The sequence below is a fragment of the Neofelis nebulosa genome, chromosome 7, assembly GCF_028018385.1.
Source record: "Neofelis nebulosa isolate mNeoNeb1 chromosome 7, mNeoNeb1.pri, whole genome shotgun sequence".
Classification (NCBI taxonomy): Eukaryota; Metazoa; Chordata; class Mammalia; order Carnivora; family Felidae; genus Neofelis; species Neofelis nebulosa.
In genome coordinates this window covers 86,821,334-86,845,058 of record NC_080788.1, presented here as the reverse complement: position 1 = coordinate 86,845,058, position 23,725 = coordinate 86,821,334, and the positions used below count along the sequence as shown (strand labels likewise).

General features: G+C 39.5%; 1 protein-coding gene across 10 annotated transcripts in view; it reads left to right on the top strand.

The window, feature by feature from the left end:
- SLC25A21 (solute carrier family 25 member 21) overlaps positions 1-23,291 on the top strand; it is a 484,023-nt gene extending 460,732 nt beyond the window's left edge. For 9 of the 10 annotated variants that reach the window (XM_058738859.1, XM_058738865.1, XM_058738864.1 and 6 more), the window contains 3 exons: positions 16,678-16,859; positions 17,742-17,794; positions 21,056-21,513. In XM_058738859.1, the coding sequence (XP_058594842.1) occupies positions 16,678-16,859; positions 17,742-17,794; positions 21,056-21,117 (297 nt within the window). In that variant the 3' untranslated portion in view covers positions 21,118-21,513. Of the gene's footprint in view, positions 1-16,677; positions 16,860-17,741; positions 17,795-21,055; positions 21,514-23,124 lie in introns of those variants that run through there. The other variant, XM_058738860.1, reaches the window with a different exon arrangement.
- Positions 23,292-23,725: the final 434 nt, after the last annotated feature.

Below are 23,725 nucleotides of genomic sequence, written 5' to 3'. Positions count from 1 at the left end.
TGGAGAGTCTATAAATAACATGTCCTGTCAGGGAAACTCATTGATCTTCCAAAAGAGGGACTGGAAAACACATCTCTTCAGCTCTGCACTGACACCAAATTGCAGTGTTATGGAAATTGCCAGAGTTTTACTAAGAGACCTGATATCAATTCCCAATTCTGGTACTTACTCGTTAGCCATGTCTCTCAGGCAAGTTATACCTTTCCTCTGTCTCAGTTGTCTCATTTGAGAAGTGAAATGTTAACATCAGTCTTAAAATGTTTGCAGGGGAATTAAATCATTTTTTTAAACTATGAATATTGGATTTTGTATTGCTATCACAAATAAGGTCAATGCATGTAATACACATTAACATTTCAGGCTACTTAGCTCCAGTTTAAAGTACCATATTTTATAAGAAAAATTGGAACATACTTAGGAGAAAAGAATAAAACTCATCTGTAGATGGGGAAATAATGTATACTACTTACAAATAAATATTTCAAAGGAACTGTGTTTTTAAGCATGAGGAAGAAAAGGTTATTTCAATAACAGTTTTTAAATCATGATGAATTACATCAAGAATGGTGACAGTTGATTACCCTTGCAATTGAGCAAAAAATTAGAATAAAATAGTTTAGGCTTATGCGTGAGGAATGTGGGTTAGGAACACAGGAAGTTTCCTGATTGGTGACAGTTGGAACAAATTATAGAAGTAAGTTGGAAATTTTTAAAAACAAGATAGATTTTTCATCAACATTAATATCCATTTACATAATTAAGGTATGATCCATCCTAAATATTTTACTTGGGCTAAGTGACATATTTTTCCCTCAAGTTTTTTTTTTTTTTAATTTTCATTATATTATGATAAAAACACTTAACGTGAGATCTACCCTCAACATATTTTTAAGTGCACAATACATTATTGTCGACTATGGGTATGATGTTGTAAAGCAGATCTCTAGAGCTTATTCATCTTGCTTAACTGAACTTGATTAGTGACTCCCCATTTCCCTGCCCCCAAGCCCTGGCAACCACCATTCCATTCTTTAATTCTACTAATTTGACTATTTTAGGTACCTCATATAAGTGGAATCATGAAGTAATTGTCTTTTCTGTGACTGGCTCACTTTACTTAACATAGTGTCCTCAACTTTCATCCATGTTGTCACATATCACAGTTTCCTTCATTTTAAAGGCAAATGGTATTTCATTGTATAAATATGCCACATTTTCTTTATCTGTTCTGTCAATGGATGTTTAGGTTGTTTCCATATCTTGGTTATTGTGAATAGTATGGCAATGAACATAAGAGTGCTAATATCACTTTGAGGTCCTCATTTCAATTCTTTTGGATAAATACCCAGAAGTGGGCTTGCTAGATCATATCGTAGTTCTATTGTTAATTTTGGAGGAACTCTATACTGTTTTCCAGAGTGGCTACACCATTTAAAACCCCCCGCCAACAGTGTATGAGGATTCCAATTTCTCCCCATCCTTGCTAACACTTACTTTTATTTTTTTGAAAATAATCATCCTGACAGATGTGAAATGATATCTTGTGGTTTTGATCTACATTTCCCAGATAATTAGTGACTGAGCATTTCTTTATATACCTATTGACCATATGTATGTCTTCTTTGAAAGAATGTCTATGCAAGTCTTTTGCCCATTTTAAAATCAGGCTATTAGCTTTCTTGGTACTGAGTTATAAAAGTTCCTTATATAGTTTATATTTTATATATCAACCCCTTTATAGATACATGATTTGCAAATATTTTCTCCCATCTCGTAGGTTGCCTTTTTGCTCTTTCGTTTCCTTTGCTGTTCAGAAGCTTTTTAGTTTGACATAATCCCACTTGTCTGTCCTTACTTTTGTTGCCTGTGCTCTTGGTGTCAAATCATTGCTAACATCAATGTCATGAAGCTTTACTCATGTTTTCTTCTAGGAGTTGTATGGTTTCAGGTCCCATGTTTAAGTCTTTAATTTGTGTGTGGGGGGGGCATAATATGTAGTTTCAATTTCATTTATTTGCATGTGGATTTCCAGTTTTACCAGCACCATTTGTCGAAGACTGCTCTTTCCCCATTGTGTATTCTTGACACTCTTGTTGAAGATTAGCTGGTCATATATGCTTGGATTTATTTCTGGTCTCTCTGGTCTGTCCCACTGGACTATATGTCTGTCTGTATGCCTGTGCCATAATGTTTTGTACTATACCTTTATGATATGCTTTGAAATTAGGAATTATAATGCCTCCAGCTTTGTTCTTCTTTCTTAGGATGGACTTGGGTATACTCAGTTGTAGAATTTTTTCCTATTTCTATGAAAACTGCCATTGGAGTTTTATAGAGATTGCATTGAATCTTTAGATCACTTTCGGTATTGTGGAAATTTTAACAATATTAAGTATTCTAATCCATGAACATGAAATGTCTTCATTTGTGTTGCCTTTAATTTTTTTGACGTTTTATAGTTTTCAGTATTTAAGACTTTCACCTCCTTAGTTGAGTTTATTCCTAAGTATTTTATTCATTTTATCCGATTGAAATGGGAATGTTTTCCTAATTTCTTTTTAGATAGTTTGTGTGTAGTGTATAGAAACATGAGCGATTTCTGTATGTTGATTTTGTATCCTGCAACTTTACTGAATTTGTTTATTCTAATTTTTTTATGGAATCTTTAGGTTTTTCCCTATATATAAGTCCATGTTGTTTGTAACAGGGACAGTTTTACTTTTGATTTGGATGTTTTTTGTTTATTTTTCTTGCCTAATTTCTCTGATTAGGACTTCATTACTATGTTGAATAGAAGTGATGAGAGCAGGCATCTTTGCCTTGTTACTAATCTTAAAGGAAAAGCTTTCAGTTTTTCAACAGTAAAGTGTGATATTAGCTGTGGACTTTACATGTATGGAGTTTAGTATGTTGAGGGATTTGCCTTATGTTCCTTACCTTCTGAGGGTGTTGATCATGAAAGCAGGTTGAATTTTGTCAAATGTGTTTTCTGCATCGATTGAGAAGATCATGTTATTTTTTTATCCTTTATTCTATTAATGTGCTGTATCACATTAATTGATTTTGGTGTGTTGAAAAATCTTTGTATCCCAGAGATAAATCCCACTTTATCACAGTGTATGATCCTTTTAATGTGCTGTTGAATTCAATTTGCTAGTATTTTATTGAGGATTTTAAATCTGTGTTTATCGGGAATCTCGGCCTATAGTTTTTTAATTTTTTTCCTTGTGGTATCTTTAGCTTTGACATAAGGGTTACACTAGTATCACAAAATGAATTGGAAGTGTTCTTTACTTTTTGATTTTTTGAAAGAATTCGAGAAGCATTGGTATTAATTCTTTATAAGTTTGGTAGAAACAATGTGAAACCATCTGGTCCTGGGCTTTCCTTTGTCTTCAGGTTCTTGATTGCTGATTAAATCTCCATACTAGTTATAGGTTTGTTCATACTTTCTATTTCTTCATGATTTAGTCTTGGAAGATTGTTTCTAGGAATATATCTACTACTTCTAGGTTGTCCAGTTTCTTGGCATATAATCATTGATAGTAGTCTTTCACCCCTTTTAGTTCTGTGATGTCCGTTATAATGTCTCTTTTTTCATTTCTGATTTTATTTGATTCTTATTTATTTATTTTAATATGAAATTTACTGTCAAATTGGTTTCCATACAACACCCAGTACTCATCCCAACATGTGCCCTCCTCAATGCCCATCACCCACTTTCCCCTCCCTCCCACCCCCATCAGCCCTCAGTTTATTCTGTCTTTAAGAGTCTCTTATGGTTTGCCTCCCTCCCTCTCTTTTTTTTCCCCTTCCCCTCCCCCATGGTCTTCTGTCAAGTTTCTCAGATCCACATAAGAGTGAAAACATATGGTATCTGTCTTTCTCTGTATGGTTTAATTCACTTAGCATACTCTCCAGTTCCATCCATGTTGCTACAAAAGGCTATATTTCATTCTTTCTCATTGCCAAGTAGTATTCCATTGTATATATAAACCACAACTTCTTTATCCATTCATCAATTGATGGACATTTAGGCTCTTTCCGTAATTTGGCTATTGTTGAAAGTGCTGCTATAAACATTGGGGACAAGTGCCCCATGCATCAGCACTCCTGTATCCCTTGAGTAAATTCCTAGCAGTGCTATTGCTAGGTCATAGGGTAGACCTATTTTTAATTTTTTGAGGAACCTCCACACTGTTTTCCAGAGCAGCTGCACCAGTTTGCATTCCCACCAACAGTGCAAGAAAGGTCCCGTTTCTCCACATCCTCTCCAGCATCTATAGTCTCCTAATTTGTACATTTTAGCCACTCTGACTGGCATGAGGTGATATCTCAGTGTGGTTTTGATTTGTATTTCCCTTATGAGGAGAGACAATGAGCATCTTTTCATGTGCCTGTTGACCATCTGGATGCCTTCTTTAGAGAAGTGTCTATTCATGTCTTCTGCCTATTTCTTCACTGGAATATTTGTTTTTCGGGTATGGAGTTTGGTGAGTTCTTTATAGATTTTGGATACTAGCCCTTTGTCTGATATGTCATTTGCAAATATCTTTTCCCATTCTGTCAGTTGCCTTTTAGTTTTGTTGATTGTTTCTTTTGCAGTGCAGAAGCTTTTTATCTTCATGAAGTCCCAATAGTTCATTTTTGCTTTTAATTCCCTTGCCTTTGGAGATGTGTCAAGTAAGAAATTGCTGCGGCTGAGGTCAGAGAGGTTTTTTTCCCACTTTCTCCTCTAGGGTTTTGATGGTTTCCTGTCTCACATTCAGGTCCTTCATCCATTTTGAGTTTATTTTTGTGAATGGTGTAAGAAAGTGGTCTAGTTTCATTCTTCTGCATGTTGCTGTCCATTTCTCCCAGCACCATTTGTTAAAGAGACTGTCTTTTTTCCATTGGATGCTCTTTCCTTCTTTGTCAAAGATTAGTTGGCCATACTTTTGTGGGTCCAATTCTGGAGTCTCTATTCTATTCCATTTGTCTATGTGTCTGTTTTTGTGCCAATACCATGCTGTCTTGATGATGACAGCTTTGTAGTAGAGGCTAAAGTCTGGGATTGTGATGTCTCCCAATTTGGTCTTCTTCTTCAACATTACTTTGGCTATTCAGGGTCTTTTGTGGTTCCATACAAATTTTAGGATTGCTTGTTCTAGCTTCGAGAAGAATGCTGGTACAATTTTGATTGGGATTGCATTGAATGTGTAGATTGCTTTGGGTAGTATTGACATTTTAACAATATTTATTCTTCCAATCCATGAGCATGGAATGTTTTTTCATTTCTTTGTATCTTCTTTAATTTCCTTCATAAGCTTTCTATAGTTTTCAGCATACGGATCTTTTACATCTTTTGGTTAGGTTTATTCCTAGGTATTTTATGCTTCTTGGTGCAATTGTGAATGGGATCAGTTTCTTTCTTTGTCTTTCTGTTGCTTCATTATTAGTGTATAAGAATGTAACTGATTTCTATACATTGATTTCGTATCCTGTGACTTTGCTGAATTCATGTATCAGTTCTAGCAGACTTTTGGTGGAGTCTGTCAGGATTTCCATGTATAATATCATGTCATCTAAAAAAAGTGAAAGCTTGACTTCATCTTTGCCAGTTTTGATGCCTTTGATTTCCTTTTGTTGTCTGATTGCTGATGCTAGCACTTCCAACACTATGTTAAACAACAGCGGTGAGAGTGGACATCCCTGTTGTGCTCCTGATCTCAGGGGGAAAGCTCTCAGTTTTTCCCCTTTGAGGATGATATTAGCTGTGGGCTTTCCATAAATGGCTTTTATGATGTTTAAGTATGTTCCTTCTATCCCTAATTTCTTGAGGGTTTTTATTAAATTTTGTCAAATGCTTTTTCTGCGTCGATTGACAGGATCATATGGTTCTTCTCTTTTTTTTTGTTAATGTGATGTATCACGTTGATCGATTTGCGAATGTTGAACCAGCCCTGCATCCCAGGAATGAATCCCACTTGATCCTGGTGAATAATTCTTTTTGTATGCTGTTGAATTCAATTTGCTAGTATCTTGTTGAGAATTTTTGCATTCATATTCATCAGAGATATTGGCCTATAGTTCCCTTTTTTTGCTGGGTTTCTGTCTGGTTTGGGAATCAAAGTAATGCTGGCTTCATAGAATGAGTCTGGAAGTTTTCCTTCCCTTTCTATTTTTTGGAATAGCTTGAGAAGGATAGGTATTATCTCTGCTTTAAATATCTGGTAGAATTCCCCAGGGAAGCCTTCTGGTCCTGGACTCTTATTTGTTGGGAGATTTTTGATAACGGACTCAATTTCTTTGCTGGTTATGGGTCTGTTCAAATTTTCTGTTTCTTCCTGTTTGAGTTTTGGAAGTGTGTGGGTGCTTAGGAATTTGTCCATTTCTTCCAGGTTGTCCAGTTTGTTGGCATATAATTTTTCATAGTATTCCCTGATAATTGCTTGTATTTGTGAGAGATTGGTTGTAATAATTCCATTTTCATTCATGATGTTATCTATTTGGGTCATCTCCCTTTTCTTTTTGAGAAGCCTGGCTAGAGGTTTATCAATTTTGTTTATTTTTCTCAAAAAACCAACTCTTGGTTTCATTGATCTGCTCTACAGGTTTTTTAGATTCTATATTGTTTATTTCTGTCCTGATCTTTATTATTTCTCTTCTTCTGCTGGGGTAGGGGTATCTTTGCTGTTCTGCTTCTATTTCCTTTAGGTGTGCTGTTAGATTTTGTATTTGGGATTTTTCTTGTTTCTTGAGATAGGCCTGGATTGCAATGTATTTTCCTCTCAGGACTGCCTTTGCTGCATCCCAAAACATTTGGATTGTTATGTTTTCATTTTCATTTGTTTCCATGTATTGTTTAATTTCTTCTCTAATTGCCTGGTTGACCCATTCATTCTCTAGTAGGGTGTTCTTTAACTTCCATGCTTTTGGACGTTTTCCAGACTTTTTCCTGTGGTTGATTTCAAGTTTCATAGCATTGTGGTCTGAAAGTGTGCATGGTATGATCTCAATTCTTTTATACTTATGAAGGGCTGTTTTGTGACCCAGTATGTGATCTATCTTGGAGAATGTTCCATGTGCACTCGAGAAGCAAGTATATTCTGTTGCTTTGGGATGCAGAGTTCTAAATATATCTATCAAGTCCATCTGATCCAATGTATCATTCAGGGCCCTTGTTTCTTTATTGATTCTGTGTCTAGATGATCTATCCATTGTTGTAATTGGAGTATTAAAGTCCCCTGCAATTACCACATTCTTATCAATAAGGTTGCTTATGTCTGTGATTAATTATTTTATATATTTGGGGGCTCCCGTATTCGGTGCGTAGACATTTGTAATTGTTAGCTCTTCTTGATGGATAGATCCTGTAATTATTATATAATGCCCTTCTTCATCTCTTGTTACAACCTTTAATTTAAAGTCTAGTTTGTCTGATATAAGTATGGCTACTCCAGCTTTCTTTGGACTTCCAGTAGCATGATAGATAGTTCTCCATCCCCTCACTTTCAATCTGAAGGTGTCCTCAGGTCTAAAATGAGTCTCTTGTAGACAGCAAATAGATGGGTCTTGTTTTTTTTTTATCCATTCTGATACCCTGTGTCTTTTGGTTGGAGCATTTAGTCCATTTACATTCAGTGTTATTATTGAAAGATATGGGTTTAGAGTCACTGTGATGTCTGTAGGTTTCATGCTTGTAGTGATGTCTCTGGTACTTTGTGGTCCTTGTAACATTTTACTCACAAAATCCCCCTTAGCCTCTCTTGTAGGGATGATTTAGTGGTGATGAATTCCTTCAGTTTTTGTTTGTTTGGGAAAACCTTTATCTCTCATTCTATTCTGAATGACAGAGTTGCTGGATAAAGGATTCTGGGCTGCATATTTTTTTCTGTTCATCACATTGAAGATTTCCTGCCCTTCCTTTCTGGCCTGCCAAGTTTCAGTAGATGGGTCTGCTAGTACCATCATGTGTCTATCTTTGTAAGTTGGGGCCTGTTTATCCCTAGGTGCTTTCAGAATTCTCTCTTTATCCTTGTATTTTGCCAGTTTCACTATGATATGTTGTGCAGAAGATCGATTCAAGTTACGTCTGAAGGGAGTTCTCTGTGCCTCTTGGATTTCAATGCCTGTTTCCTTCCCCAGATCAGGGAAGTTCTCAGCTATGATTTGTTCAAGTACACCTTCAGCCCCTTTCTCTCTCTCTTCTTCTTCTGGAATTCCTATGATACGGATATTGTTCTGCTTGATTGCTTCATCTAGTTCTCTATTTCTCCCCTCATACTCCTGGATTTTTTTATCTCTCTTTTCCTCAGCTTCCTCTTTTTTCCATAATTTTATCTTCTAATTCACCTATTCTCTCCTCTGCCTCTTCAATACGTGCTATGGCCGCCTCCATTTTATTTTGCACCTCATTTATAGCATTTTTTTAGTTCCTCATGACTATTTTTTAGTCCCTTGATCTCTGTAGCAATAGATTCTCTGCTATCCTCAATGCTTTTTTAAAGCCCAGCAATTAATTTTATGACTATTATTCTAAATTCTTGTTCTGTTATATTGCGTAAATCAGTTTTGATCAATTCGTTAGCTGTCGCTGCTTCCTGGAGTTTCTTTTGAGGAGAATTCTTCCGTTTGGTCATTTTGGGTAGTCCCCGAGGTAGCTCCAAACTGCAGGGCACTTCCCCTGTGCTGTAGGGAGAAACTTGTGTTGGTGGGCGGGGCCACAGTCAGACCCGATGGCTGCCCCCTGGCCACCACTGGGGCCACAGTCAGACTGGTGTGTACCTTATCTTCCCCTCTCCCAGGAGCAGGACTCACTGTGGCGTGGTGTGGCCCCTGTCTGGGCTGCTTGCACACTGCCAGGCTTATGGTACTGCTTCGATGGGTCTGGCCAAGGGCATATTAGATGGGGTAGATCAACAAGGTGCACAGGGGTGGGAGAGGCAAGCTTAGCTCGCTTTGCCATCAGTGGCCCCCTGCAGGAGGGGCCCTGCAGCACCGGGAGGGAGGCAGGCCCATTGGAGGGATGGACCCAGAGAAGCACAGCGTTGGGCATTTGCACGGTGCAGGCAAGTTCGGTGATGGGAACTGGTTCCCTTTGGAATTTCAGCTAGGGGATGGGAGAGAGAAATGGCGCTTGCCAGCGCCTTTGTTCCCCCACCAAGCTCTGTCCTTCTGGGGCTCAAGAACTCTCCCTCCAGGTGTCCTCTTGCCCTCCCTGCAATCCGTGAGCAGAGCTGTTGACTTTTAAAATTCCAGATGTTAAGTCCCGCTGGCTGTCAGAACTCATGCAGTCCATCCCCTCCTCTTTTGCAAGCCAGAATTCCGGGGCTCTGCCTTGCTGGGCAGGCTGCCCCTCCGCCGCCCAGCTCCCTCCCGCCAGTCTGTGTAGCACTTACCGCCTCTCTGCCCTTCCCACCCTCTTCTGCGGGCCTCTTGGCTTGGCTTGGCTTGGCTCCGGAGTGTCCGTTCTGCTAGTCTGCTGGTGGTTTTCTGGGTTATTTAGGCAGATGTGGGTGGAATCTAAGCGATCAGCAGGACGAGGTGAGCCCAGTGTCCTTCTATGCTGCCATCTTCTCAAAACATCAATTCTTCTCATTTTAACTTTATTAGTCTTGCTGAGGGTTTGCCACTTTTATCTTTTCAAAAAATGAACTCAATTTCATTTTTTTTCCTTTTTTTTTTTCTAGTTTTTATTTATCCCTGCTCTAATCTTTATTATTACTTTCCTTCTGCTAATTTTGGACTGAATTTTTTCTTCTTTTTTCTAGCTCCTTGAGCTGTAAAATTAGGTTGTTTATTTGAGATCTTTTTTTAATGTTTATTTATTTTGAGGGGGAGAGAGAGAGAGACAGAGACAGAACATGAGTGGGTTAGGGGCAGAGAGAGACAGACAGAATCTGAAGCAGCTCCAGGCTCTGAGCTGTCAGCACAGAGCCCAAAGCGGGGTTCGAACTCACAAACCATGATATTAGGACCCGAGCCAAAGTTGGAAGCTCAACCGACTGAGCCACCCAGCACCCCTAGATTTTCTCTTTTAATGTAGATGTTTATCACTATGGAGTTACCTCTGAGTATTCTTTTACTACGTCCCGTAAGTTTTGTCTTTTCCTTTTATCTATATTGTCTTTTCATTTATATTTGTCTCAAGTTATTTTCTACTTTCTTTTTTGACCCATTGGTTGTCTGATAGTATGTTGTTTCCTCAGGGTGAAGCAGGCAGCTGCCATCTTTGTCTGCTCTGTGCTGAGAAAGGGGAGGACTATGAAACCTCCATTTCAGTTCTCCCCCAGGTAGCTAAACCTGTCAGAACTCCACAACTTGCCGGAAAGATGCCAGTTTGGGGGGCCTCCCCAGAGAAGTTGGGATGTTGGACACAGAGATCAAGAAGTGACTAAGTTTTTAAGAGGCAGAGAAGCTAGGTACTTTCTCACAGGACTTTGAGAGTGAAAGCCCAAGAGTAACCTCCTTCTCACTACAGAATATTTCCCCTGCACTTTGTTCACATCCCCACATTCTTATCACATTGTACTGTAATACTTGATAATTAATGCCCTCCCACCCCCTTTCTGGATCATTTACCTTCACACTCACCTCTAGCACCCAGTGTAGGACCAGGCATATATAGACATCCAGTAAAATGTTTGCTGGATGAATAAACAAAAAATGAACGATGGATAGAAACAATATGATATAATGCTTAAGAATATATGGTTGAGAATCAGAAGAACATGAGTTCAAATCCAGGCTCTACCTCTTGTAAGCAGTGTGATCTTGGACAACTGATTTAACTCTCTCAGTCTTGTGTCCTTATCTGTAAAATGGTGTTACATACCAATCCACAGGGTTCTTATGTTTTGTATATATTTTTTGAATATAAGATGGTATCTTGGGGGCACCTGTGTGGCTCAATCAGTTGAGTGTGTCCAACTCTTGCTCTTGTTTCAGGTCTTGATCTCAGGGTGATGAGTTCAAGCCCCATGTTGGGCTCTATGCTGGGCATGGAGCCTACCTAAAAAAAAAAAAAAAAAAAAAAAAAAAAAAAAAAGATGGTGTCTAGCAATAAGTAACTATTAATTAATAGTACCATTATTTCTCATGAAAGTTATGAAAAATAATACAAGTATTATATCACATATATGTTTCTATTTTTGCTATTAATTTAATTGTGATGTGTTATCATTATTGACAGAAATGCTTGAGTGATTCACTGATGGCCAGTACAGAATGACCTATTCAGATTATGTGACAGGTATCACTCATACCCAAAACCTCACAGTGGGCATTCTTGCTTTGGACTGAGTTGGGGGTAGGAGAGGTGGAAAGAGTTAATAGCATTGCCTTTAGCTCTGCAACCTTAAATAAAGCCCTGTTTCCACCAAAGAAAGCTTTACAGTCCTCCCCAGCACATCCAGAGCTTCTCGGAGCATCTCTTACCCAACCCAAAGATACAGAAAGATGAACCATAAACTTCCAGTTGACCAATGGTTCTCAGACTTTAGTGTCCGGCAGAGTAATTGGGAGGACTCGTTTAAACAGATTGCTGAGCTCCATTGCCATCAGTAGGCCTGGGATAGGACCCCAATTTTTATTTCTAAGAAGTTCCCATGTAGTATTGATGATAATGGTTCAAGCACCATACTTTGAGAAACACTGAGTTCATAGAAATGGTTACGAGTAACCTGAGTCCAGGGCAGGAATGTGTGTAGAAATCTTTCCACTAAGGTGAATTGCCTGATAACCCCTGTGAAGATGAGGGCTTTCTTTTTTCGGCCCCAGTGTTTTCAACCCTGACCTCCCTCTTCTTACTTTATAAATTTATTGGTAGAGGAAATAGTTTCATGAAGTTTTTCTAAGCTTTTATGAGCCTGACAAAATCTATAGACACTCTTTCCAGAAGAACCCATCTACACATACACAGAAGCATTGCTTATAATTTCAAGTGGTGCTGGGACACCTCTCCCACCAGCCTAGCCACTGACTCTAAAGAGTATCAGTAGAAAAAACATGCCGTAGGGGCACCTGGGTGGCTCAGTCACTTAGGCATCCAACTTCAGCTCAGGTCATGATCTTGCAGTTTGTGTGTTTGAGCCCCATGTGGGCCTCTGTGCTGACAGCTCAGAGCCTGGAGCCTGCTCTGGATTCTGTGTTTCCCTCTCATTCTGTCTCTCTCTCTCTCTCAAAAATAAACAAACATTAAAAAAAAAAAAGAAAAGAAAAAGACAGGGTGCCTGTGTGGCTTAGCCGGTTAATCATCCGGCTTTGGCTCAGGTCATGATCTCAACAGTTCGTGAGTTCAAGGCCCATGTCGGGATCTGTGCTGACAGCACAGAGCCTGGAGCCTGCTTTGAATTCTGTGTTTCCCTCTGTCTCAGCTCCTCCCCGGCTTACCCTCTGTCTGTCTGTCTCTCTCTCTCTCTCTCAAAAATGAATAAACATTAAAAATTTAAAAAAAGAAAAATTATGACCTAACACAAAGCCTTGGTTCATATGGATGTAACAAAAATTCCCTTCTTATAATTAATCTTTCAGTCACCTCATTTTTAAAACAGGAATAATAATAATAGTTCTTACATCAAAGTTTTTGTGAAGATTAACTGATATAATGCATGAAAGGGCATAGTTTAAAAACCAAAAACACTGAATATTACCTTTTTCTCTCTGTAGTCTTGCTACAGTAATCCTCATTCTTCAGGCAAGTGGGTGCCTCTCCCTACTAAGAAAAGATCAGGAAGTATAAGAGAAAAGAGCCTAGGAGTAATGTTTCAAGACCTTACTCTATGCCCGTCACATTCTTCGGCTAAGATGTGGTCACAGGCTGCCGTATCATGGTTCTCCCTGTGAGCCACTGAGCAATGGGATCTAGCAAGCCCAGGCTTAGCTCTGTGACATGAGAGTCTCAATTTATTTGCCCTGAAATACTTTTCTTTACAAATGCCCAATGCCCTGTCGTGTCCCCATGTTAGTGTCCCCATGTAAAGTTCTAGTAGAGGTTCGTTTCTAGGATAGAAGATGCTGAATCTTGAGAAGTAATGATTAAGGGCTAGACCTGATTCTCACTGCTTCTACAAAAATAACTGAACAAGTACCTCGATAAGCCAATCAGCAGACATTTGTTTAGTGCCTACTGTGTACACTGTGTAACAGGTGACCCGAAGAGAAGTAACATGTCTCTAGGCGGTGCCAACTCACAAGCCAGCAGGGACGAGAGATATGTGCAAAAATAAGCCAGACACAAAGTGAGCCTTAGCAAGGGCAATGATTGTGGTTCATTCAGGAGTTCAAGAGTACAGAAGAGGGAGAAATCAGTTTTGACAGGGATCCATTAAAGTGTCTTGGGCAAGGTGGGAATCAAGCTGAACTCTAAGGTGGAGTGTGACCACATTAGGTGACTGTAATGGAGAAGGACATTATAGGCTGTGTAAGTCATTTGAAGAAAAGAGTTAGAAAAGTGCTCGGCTTAACTTTGAACGATTATGATTTACCCAGGGTGACTATAGTATGGGAGTGGGGTGGAGGTGTAGAACTTGAGGCCGGAGAGAGAAGTTGGAAGCATATGGTAGGAAAGAAACCAAAGGCCAAGTGAGGAGCTTTGGCTTTACTCTCCGTTCAGTGGGGAAGGATTGAGGATCTTTGGGACCAGGAGCAGATCTGCTTTTCCAAATAAGAGAGCCTGGTGCCACTGTGAAGAATAGATGATAGAGAGCAAAAAGAAAACAAGACCTGGTAAGGTAACAGGAACCTAATCCACAACAGTGGGAGTGGCCAGCAGGGGACACAGGGGAGAGGTATGTTGAGAGGCTGCATTTTGAGAATGGGCGATGACATGTAGCAAAAAAAAAAAAAAAAAAAAAAAAAAAAAAAAAAAAAAGCAGAGGCAAGCTGAGAGGGTTCTCCTTGGCACACCCAAGTCCCAGGCGACGTTGCTGCATAAAGCAGACCATGGGTTCCAAGGACGAAACTGGCAAAGGGCCCAGAGACCAGGTGGTGAGGAATACCTCTTGGCTGTCCCAAGAAGTCTTCTCCTTCCTTGATTGCCCAGAAGGGTAGCAACTGACCATCTGCTTTGCCTGCATGGAATATCAAAATCACTGATTCCGGGACATGGGTCCTCAGCTTGGCAGCTTCAGAAGTCCTGGGGATCTTTTAAAATCATTTTCAGGCCCTTTCCCATGTGATTTTGATCCGGGAACCTGACATGGGGCCCAGGCATCCACGTTTTGCAATGCTCTCAGGTGATTCTGTTGCACATCTGTTTTGGGAAACCACTGTGGGACCTTACAACTAGTCTGGAAAGTGTATAGCAACCCTGGGCTCAACACGTACTTGTGCTAATGAACACTGTGATAGGCTGAAGACTTTCGGTTTTGGCCTCCAGCAGTGACTTTTAGCACAGTGCCCTTCATCAAGTGCCGAACACCACCCCCGACCTCTAGTCCTCGGTGAACACATCAGGAGATGGGAGAGGCCGCATGCTTGACAGGGTCCTCCAAACGTCCCAAAAGGGCAGTGTACGTACAAGCCATCATTTCCACCCTTGTCCTCAATTCAAAAAGGAGAGCTGATGGGGCGCCTGGGTGGCTCAGTCAGTTAAGTGGCTGACTTCGGCTCAGGTCATGATCTCGCGGTCCGTGAGTTCGAGCCCCGTGTCGGCTCTGTGCTGACAGCTCGGAGCCTGGAGCCTGCTTTGGAGTCTGTGTCTGCCCCTCTCTCTGACCCTCCCCTGTTCATGCTCTGTCTCTCTCTGTCTCAAAAATAAATAAAAGTTAAAAAAAATTAAAAAAAAAAAAAAAAAAGGAGAGCTGGGCTGTGTCACAGGGATACCGTAAGAGAATCTTATTACAGGATGTTTTGAGACTCTACAAAACAGGCTACATAATAACACTGTCCGTTTTCTGCCAGGCTTATCCAACGTTCATAGCACTTTTATTGCTATTATTGTTTTTATTTTTCAGGAAAATAATACAGTAAAAAGGTAAGGCAGGTGTTAAACTTGTCCCTCTACACACTGGGCTCTGTGTGATTTGGTGACTCGTGCAAGGTCAGACAAACCAGAGCCAGGCCCGAACACCCCATCCTTCTGAGCCCCAGTTCTGCTTCTGGGCCATGATGGAGAAGGGTAACATAAAGGCATTTTTCTCTCCTTGTAAAAGAGAAAAAAATGGGGGGAGGGGGAATTATTTAAACACACCTCACTCATACTGCAATCACTGCATTGTTTTTCCTGTTGAAACACCCTGTTGGTTTTTAAATCCCTTTAAACCTACCCGGCACCTGTATGGCCCAGATCCAAGAATTATTACCGAACCCTTCACTTTTTATATTTAGCCACATAGGGGCTTCTGTGATGGTATCTGGCTCTTGGTTCGGTTGAAAATTTCAGAGCTTCCAAGAGTTTTCTTCTTCCAGAGAAGCTAGAAGCATGCAAACATGACATGTTTGAGCTAGAAGCTCAAACATGACTTTTTAAGTAAGTGGGGTATGTCTCTCCACTTATGTTCTCCTTCTGGGTAAAACAGCATCACGGCACTACCCTGTACTGTTCCTGTGTGAAGATACTCCCGAAATACTGACCAAATCAGAGGGCAGGAGAAAGATGGGGGGGCGGGGGTCTTCATGAGCTTCTGCATGGTTTGTGGGATGACCTCTCTTCAGGGCAAGAACTGAGGCTGAAAACATAATGAGAACTTCCCAGCAAATTCATTATAACAAAGCATAATGTGAGCTCACTGGGCACAAAAATAGGCTGAAGGAAAGTGACTCCCACATAAGACCTAATTAAATACTTTGATGTCAGAAAGCAGAGCAGGGAGGGTAGAAAATCAAATCCGACCAAAGTAGAGGACCTAAATTCAAATAGGAGAAATTTCTCTCTCTCCGTCTCCCTCTTCTCTCTCTCTCTCTCTTTCTCTCTCTCTCTCTCTCTCTCTCTCTGTCTCTCTCTCTCTGTCTCTTCTCTTCTCTCTCCCCACCACCTTCTCTGTGCCTCTCTCTCTCCTTCTCTTCCTTTGCCACGAAGGAAGAATAAGACTCAGGAACAATAGGTTGTAAATTCTTCAGCCAATTAGTCCAGTGACTTACTACTGTTTATAATGCACAGAATGTCACAGGCTGTTTTGCAGCCTCCCCAAGTTGGTTTGTTAATAACAGGAAGCTAGCACTTCTCAGTACAGTGGATCAGCTACACGTGAAAATAAATGCAAAAAACCTGGAGGGGAATAGCAGCAGACCAAGAGTAGCCTTGATTTAATTTAACATTTGGGGGTCCACACACAAATGAGCATTTTAGTAGGCTTCATGGTGGAAGTTGCTGTCATTTGTAAAATATTCTGGCCAATTAGCTAATAGTGTGCTTGGATTTCTCCTGTTTTGATACAGTAATACTAAGTACATTGTGAAGCCCAATTATACAAATCATCCCCATATGCCATACCAGTCTTTCTTTATGAACTGTGTTTATAAATCCTGTGTGAGGAAATGTGTACTTCAGCAATTTAGACCATGTGTAAAAACATAGCCAATGGGATTGTCAAGAAAACAAGTTCCAGCCTAGGAAATCCTAATGTGTTCCGCTGGAATAACAGGAGGGTGCCGGGGAGTGCAATGCTCTGCTTAAATACATATTGCTTTATAGTGTTTAGCCAATTTAGGGGCTTCCGCTTCCCTTTCTGTTATTTTATTCTTCTTTTCTTTTAGGATCCAACCTTGGAGTTTTTGAGAAAATTTGGGATTGGTCTTCTCTCGGGCACAATAGCCTCAGTCATTAACATCCCTTTTGATGTTGCCAAAAGTAGGATTCAAGGGCCTCAGCCAGTTCCTGGAGAGATCAAGTACAGAACCTGTTTTAAAACAATGGCAACAGTCTACCAGGAAGAAGGGTAACATTCTTATTTTAATAAATGTGCAGGGTTCACGTATTATTAAAGCTATATTGTGCTTCCATTTTGACGAGAGCCATTAAACCCTCCGAAATTGGGTGTGTGTTGGAAAAGCTCTAATGAATGACAAACTTTGTGAGATAACACAGTAAGGAAATGTTGGCAATGAGTTCTGACACCATCAAGAACCTCGGGCCACCGTCCTACAATCCGCTGTATGTTTGAGAATGCGAAGATGAGCCTTTTGCTTGTCAGTTTGCACAATATGCTCTAATACACCCTGCTAACGTGTGGGCAGGAGAGTGTCTTCTAACTGTAAATCTAATCAAAATGTCACCTCATTATATTCTCCTGGGGGAATTAAACACGAGAGTTCTGTGCAAGGGGTTTTCTTTCAAAAATGTGAAGTACAGGTTTTTTTCTGCTAGTGTTTTTGAGTCTTACATTTGTCTCTTCGTACCTCTTCACCCAGATCTTATTCTCAAGTAAGCAAGTAATATTTTATTTCGAAGCTATATCATATTTCCTTTTGTGCAGACTGAGTTTGTGGTCTTTTAAATTCGATTACAAAAGTCATTTTGTCCATGTACACAGCTGTCTTGAAACTAAGACCTGTGTTCAGAGCAAAAGCCATCTCACTGATGAAAGTCCTATTTCTGGTGGAGATGATCAGCAGAGCTTGGGCCTTAAAGAATTGATTAACTCTTTCCCTTTGTCCAATTTGCTGCAGAAGACGCATAGCCAGATATTTTTTGGTTTGCGATATGTGTAACTTCAAATAAATGTTCTTGTAGATGCTGCGTCAGCAGCTCCATAAAGCTGAGGTACAACCCCATTTTCTTTTCAGAGTTATGAATGTTGCTCTTTCCCTTCCTGTTGTAGGATTTTAGCTTTGTACAAAGGCCTGCTTCCCAAGATTATGAGGCTTGGACCAGGTAATGATGTTTTTATTACTTATATCCTCCCTTCTTTATTGTTCTAGTGTCGCTTTTTTTTGTGTGTCTATCGGCAACACATTAAGTTTATCACACTGTGAAAGATGGAAATCTTGAGGATATAAAGTTGTCTAGGAGTATTCAAGACATTAAAGGTATCCATTAGAAATGTTTTCTTAAAAAAAAAATGTTTTCCACCTCTGTGTATAAAGTACTATTTAAGGCCTTGCTAGAGACTGATAGAAGCCAAAAAGCCCAGCTTAAGTCAATAGAAAAGGATCCACAGCCAGTTGAAGTTTGAGTGAGCACAGAGATGTACATACAGTGGCTTCTGGCTACAGGAAAGGATTCTCAGTGAGTGAGGGAACAGCCCAATAAAACTTTCCTGGTGCCCCAGGTTCATTCTTGTTCCTGTCTCAGCTTCATTTCAAAAACAGAAAAGAGGGATAACTTGCCTCCACAAATGGCAAGAACCACTTGGCTTCGCAATCACCTGTGAGTTGTGAATACCGTCCAGGGAGCTGTGGCGCTGCGGCCTAGCACTCACCTTCTGGGCCTCTGTCAGCATGACGGTGGAGGCTCCTGGCTCAGGGCCTCACCTCAGGATGCCAGCCCACAAAATAAAGCTGGCTGCCATTCCCACAGGGAGAGTCAGCTGCCTCTATGTAAATAGATGAGAAAATAACTGCTGCAGACCCAACTGCCTGGGCAAATAGTCTTGGGTTATAAGCAACCTTCTGTATAAGGACAGAGGTATGCACCAGCCCACATATTTTTTTAACCAGGCCACACTCACCTGCTTAGGCATCCTAGTATTCTTTCCCAGAAGTGTCACCTGCTCCTCTCCTCTCTCCCTTTCCCATTCCTCCCTTTTAACACCAATGTCCTCCTGCCCAACCACAGTCACACACAGGCATGTTGACCATCAAATCTCAGCCCAGCGAACCAGCATTTCTACCAATGTGAGGAGAGAGAACAATGGTCTGTAAACTGAAGGCAGTGAACAGCTCACACTTTCACATATTTAAAAAAAATTTTCTTTTAATGCTTATTTCTTTTTAAGGGAGAGACAGAGTGTGAGCTGGGGAAGGGGCAGAGAGAGAGGGAGACACAGAATCTGAAGCAGACTCCAGGCTCCGAGCTGTCAGCACAGAGCCCGACACAGGGCTCGAACTCACCAACCGGGAGATCATGACCTGAGCCGCAGTCGGACGCTTAACCGACTGAGCCAGCCAGGCATCCCCACACTGACACGTATTTAGAAAACACTTCCACAATTCCCAATCCACCGATCCCAACCTGTCTAGTCATATAAGCATGGATTTTGCTCCACATTTGAGATTCAGACTTGCCTCCCGTTAGTCATTGGCTTGTGTGTAAAAACAAAGCCAATTGTAAAGAATCTTGGTGATTCTGTGCAACTCTGTCTGCACATATGTGGTGTTTTCCCTTCACCGCACAGTAAAAACCTGCTGGTAGACCTAGTATTAGAGAAAATCATAGGAATGACCCTAACCCAGCTTTCTCAGGAGGCGATGGGCCTAAAAGGAGTGGTGATCAGGGAGAGTTTACCTAAAACAGTAATTGACTGGAACCTTAATCCCAAACTCTTAAATAATCTGACCCCACGGTTTGTTAGAGACTTGCAAATGTTTGGTTGGCTTCTCAAATGTTTTTGCAAGAGGTGTCCTGAGTTGATATAGTGTTAAATACGATGAAATGGGTTGCTGTGAATGTACTATCCAGGCTAAACACAACTGTGAATGACTGGAAATCTCGTTCAAGGACCAGGCCCCCACTCACATCTAAGTCCTCCAAACATGCAAGCCCTAGCAACTTAAAAGGAAAGGTAGAGAGAAAGGGGTGACATTTGACTTCAGGACAAGATTTTTTCAGAGAGAGTGAAAAATGAAAGAAAGGTAAATCTGCAACTTTTATCCCTCGTAGTAGGGAAGCATCTCACCTTTTTTGTAACAGCCTCAGCAGCCTCTGTGTGGCTAACAACCAGTTACCTCCCATGAAGAGAGAATTGTGAAGTCTGTGGGTCAAACTCCAGACATCACTAGGCTGAAAACTAACCCAATTCTGCATGTTCTTGTCTTATACTGAGAACAGTTAAGAAGAGTAAACACAGCAATTACATAGGTATTAACAGCCCTGTGTTAGTGGGTCGTCTTTGTTTGCCAGAGTACCAAGAAGGCTACAGCAGCTGAGAGGGATCTAATAGAGTATCTTCATGGGTTAAAAATGAAAATTACAGGCAGGTAATTATCTTTGGTATAAGGTTACACAAACATGTGTGGCCTGTAGATTAAAAAAACACACACTCACACACAGATGGCAGTGTGTACAAAATAAGATCAAAATCAAGTTCTGGTTGTTTGCGTCAGAAGTCCATCTTCTATTCGTGCAGCCGAGTCTTCTTAAAGTTGTGCTCAGGGTATCTGTCCACATTTTTCACACAGACATGAGAGGATAAATAGATTATATTCAAGAGCATGGAGATGTGCCATTTACGGCATCAGACAGAACACAAAATCATCCACATGCAAATGCCTCTCCTGATTTCTTGGTATTCTGCAACCTGGGTGCTTAGTTTTATCATAGTCTTGTTGACATATTATATAGCAAGCCTCTTTGAAGCCAGTTATAGAACTCTTCTCTTTCAAGATGGATGGTGGTCTTATGGCACCCAAACCCCACTACCAAATTTTCAAGTGTGATACATTTATATGAGGTGGAAAAGAGGAAGAAAAACAAGAGGAGGATGAAAGCTAGCTATATTTTGTAATGCTGTAAGTGAAAGCTGGACTCATCTGTCAAGTACCCTCTTAGAGAGTTCCTTCTTGAATACAACTAAGACCATGTTAATTATGGACTGAAAAAGATAAATCCTTTGCCTACATATGAAAAATATGAAGGTTTGTTTGCAGGAAAGCCACATGCCCTTACATGACTAAATGTGTCTATATTTATTTACTTTTAAAAATTAAGAGTGCCTGAAAAAGAATCTGATGAGAAATGCTGAAAGTCACAAACTCATGGGGAAAAAATGTATTTGGAGACTCAAGATGGTCTTGATTTTGCTGTGAGAATTTTCCACAATAGTTTTACATCAACATATTAGAGCCCAAAGATTGGTGAGTCTAAGCAGCCCCTGCTTGATAGGCTAATGGGACTTCACAGATCCAGAAACCCAGTGGGGAAAAATGATGCTATTTTGCAGGATTTGAGATAAAAAACAGCTCTTTTCTTTTCTAGGTGGTGCAGTGATGCTGCTGGTTTATGAATACACCTATTCATGGCTTCAAGAGAACTGGTGATTACCTATGAAGTGTTGAAATAATGGATATTTGCTATACAGCACTGAGCTGATAATTATAGAATTATAATTTACAATCTTATGTACAATTAAGGGGAAACAGTTTATTCATGAACTCTAGATTCATGAAAATCTATTTCGATACTCCAAAAATTATCTCTAGACAATTTGAGACAGTAGTTTTGGCCACATCCATAAATCTGTGAGAAGAAAGATAATATGAAGTAATGAGGTGTGTTAATCGAGCATAGAAATTAGATATAGTTCATAAAAGCAATATAAATTTCATGACCTGTATTCCTCTCACACTGATTCACAATGAAAATTCATTGTATTCATAATTACTTTTTTCCCCAAGAGATCAAGAAATGCTTAAAGTCATAAAAAAAAAAATTAAGCCAAAAAAAAGATTTTTAAAGTACACTAAAATGGCATTTTAAAAATATTGAATTTTATGTTAAAATTTAAATCCGTTGGTTTTCTTTAGAGTAATAATCTACATCACACCTCTACTTTCCCAAAGCTACTGGCACTGTTTTTTAAAGCAGTCATATTTTTAAATCATGATATGTGAAGTCTTTTAGGACAAATAGAAAACATGAAATTATGTTGAACTACTTTCCTTCACATAATTCCCTTTGAAAACAATTTTTGTTGCTGAAATAGTTTCATGTTAAATAACAATTTGGAACCACTCCTTGGGCCCATTTGTGCTGTGTTTGCATCCAAATATCTTTTTTCAGAACTCTTACCTATGCCATTCTTAAAAAGACTGTTTAAAGTACATTTCCAAATTATTAAAGTGACAGCTTCTGGTATGAAGTCATCTATCTGCAGTGTTAAAATGTGTATTATGAAGGGAAAAATGTTTCAAAATAGAAGTACCTTCTTGGCATTTCCAAAGATTCCTGTGCTAACATGCACTCCAAAAAAATATCTCTTGGCACCGACAGAACCAAACTGGATTTTTTATTTGCCTCCTGAAATGATGCTACCTCAGTAGCTGACGTCAACAAAAATATCTGCACGTTCTAGACGATACCTATTCTTAACTGCTACTAAGGATTATTTCTACCATGAGGCTAGGTCACTGAAGCATTTTGAAAATAAAAAATAAAAGATAACATGGTAATTATTACTTTTTATTAATTTAGAGCATTTGAAGTATAAAAATAAAGGCTTTTTGACATACTGTATATACATACACAGCCTTCGGTTGTACATCCTTTCCAACGTGTTTTTTAATTTATATTTCAGCCCAATATTCAATAAGAGGGTCATTGAAAGTAGAAAGAAAAAAAAAAAACAAAATGCGTCTGTCATGCAACTGCATCCTATCCTTTGCAGGTAATGCTATTGCAGCCTGTGAGGAAGAGTACTGCCTGCATGGAGGCCATGAAATTGAACCTTTAACCTCTCCCTGTGAAAGGGATGGGAAAGGACCTCTGAAGAGTGCATTTGCCAGTTTAAAAACAACACTTTTACCCCCTAAGAAACAAAGGAAATATGTCAACATTAGCCAATAATAATAACGTCTAAAAATTAAACAATCCCCATCCCATTTTCCTTCTCTTACTTTTAAAAGTAGCTTTAAATCATAACTTGCTTTGAATAGCAAGTTGTATTCTAGCTTTCTGTTGTCTTTAAGTTACTCCATGTGAATTCACTGTTGCTAAGAAAAGACCTGAGGGGAAGAAGAGAAGGAAAAAAAAAAAATCTTGGTATCATTAATATTAGATTTTTTAAAAATACAAGAACCAGAAAAAATTATAAATAGAATAACAAGAGATTTCTTAATTTAGATAAATATTTCATTGTTTCATACAATTAAGTTTTTTAAAGACTCTTAATAGCCACCTAAAAATATCTGATAAAGGATAATTCTGTACCTTATGTCAGTTTTTCTGGATGGCAGGAGAGTCCCTGTACAGTATGGTTTTAAAGTCTTCACCAAAATATTGGACTGGTATCTTTGTTCCATTTGGTTTATAGTCTATTTTCTTACCAGACTGGGAACTCCAGATGTCAATAGGAGTTTTACAAGATCAAAGGAAGACTATGGCCCTGAGAGTTCATCTGCTCCTTCTGCTTATTCTTCTCCTGAAGTTATAATCCTCTGTTTGTAGCACTGAATTTCAGTTGCTTTAGAAATAAATGCAGTTCAAAGCCCTCTAAGATATCTGTAGTTGGAAAAAAAGCAGTTCTTTGAATGTAACTTGTGTGTCAGAAATCTGCTGTTTATATGCTAGTGATCTGAAAACCTAGTTCCTCTAGCCATCTGAGTTTTTTAAATGAAGCCATGAAACCGATGTGACGGAACTGGGTTGCCATGTGGACTGTGCACAGCACAGAGAGGAAGAAACCTAGATCACCTAACAGAATACATCTTTAACATCCATTATCTAGTGATGTGCCCTCTTAGTTATTGCACAGAATGCCAAAAAAAAAAAAAAAAAAAAACCCAATATATTAATTTTCCAATAGATGAATTGTACCAATGTTTTTAAAACGTAGTTTCAAGCCTATATCCCAAGCATGAAGAACTTTCTAAACAGAAAAGAAAAAATGTAGAATTATACCCAAGAAAAGCAATTGTTTTAAAACACGAC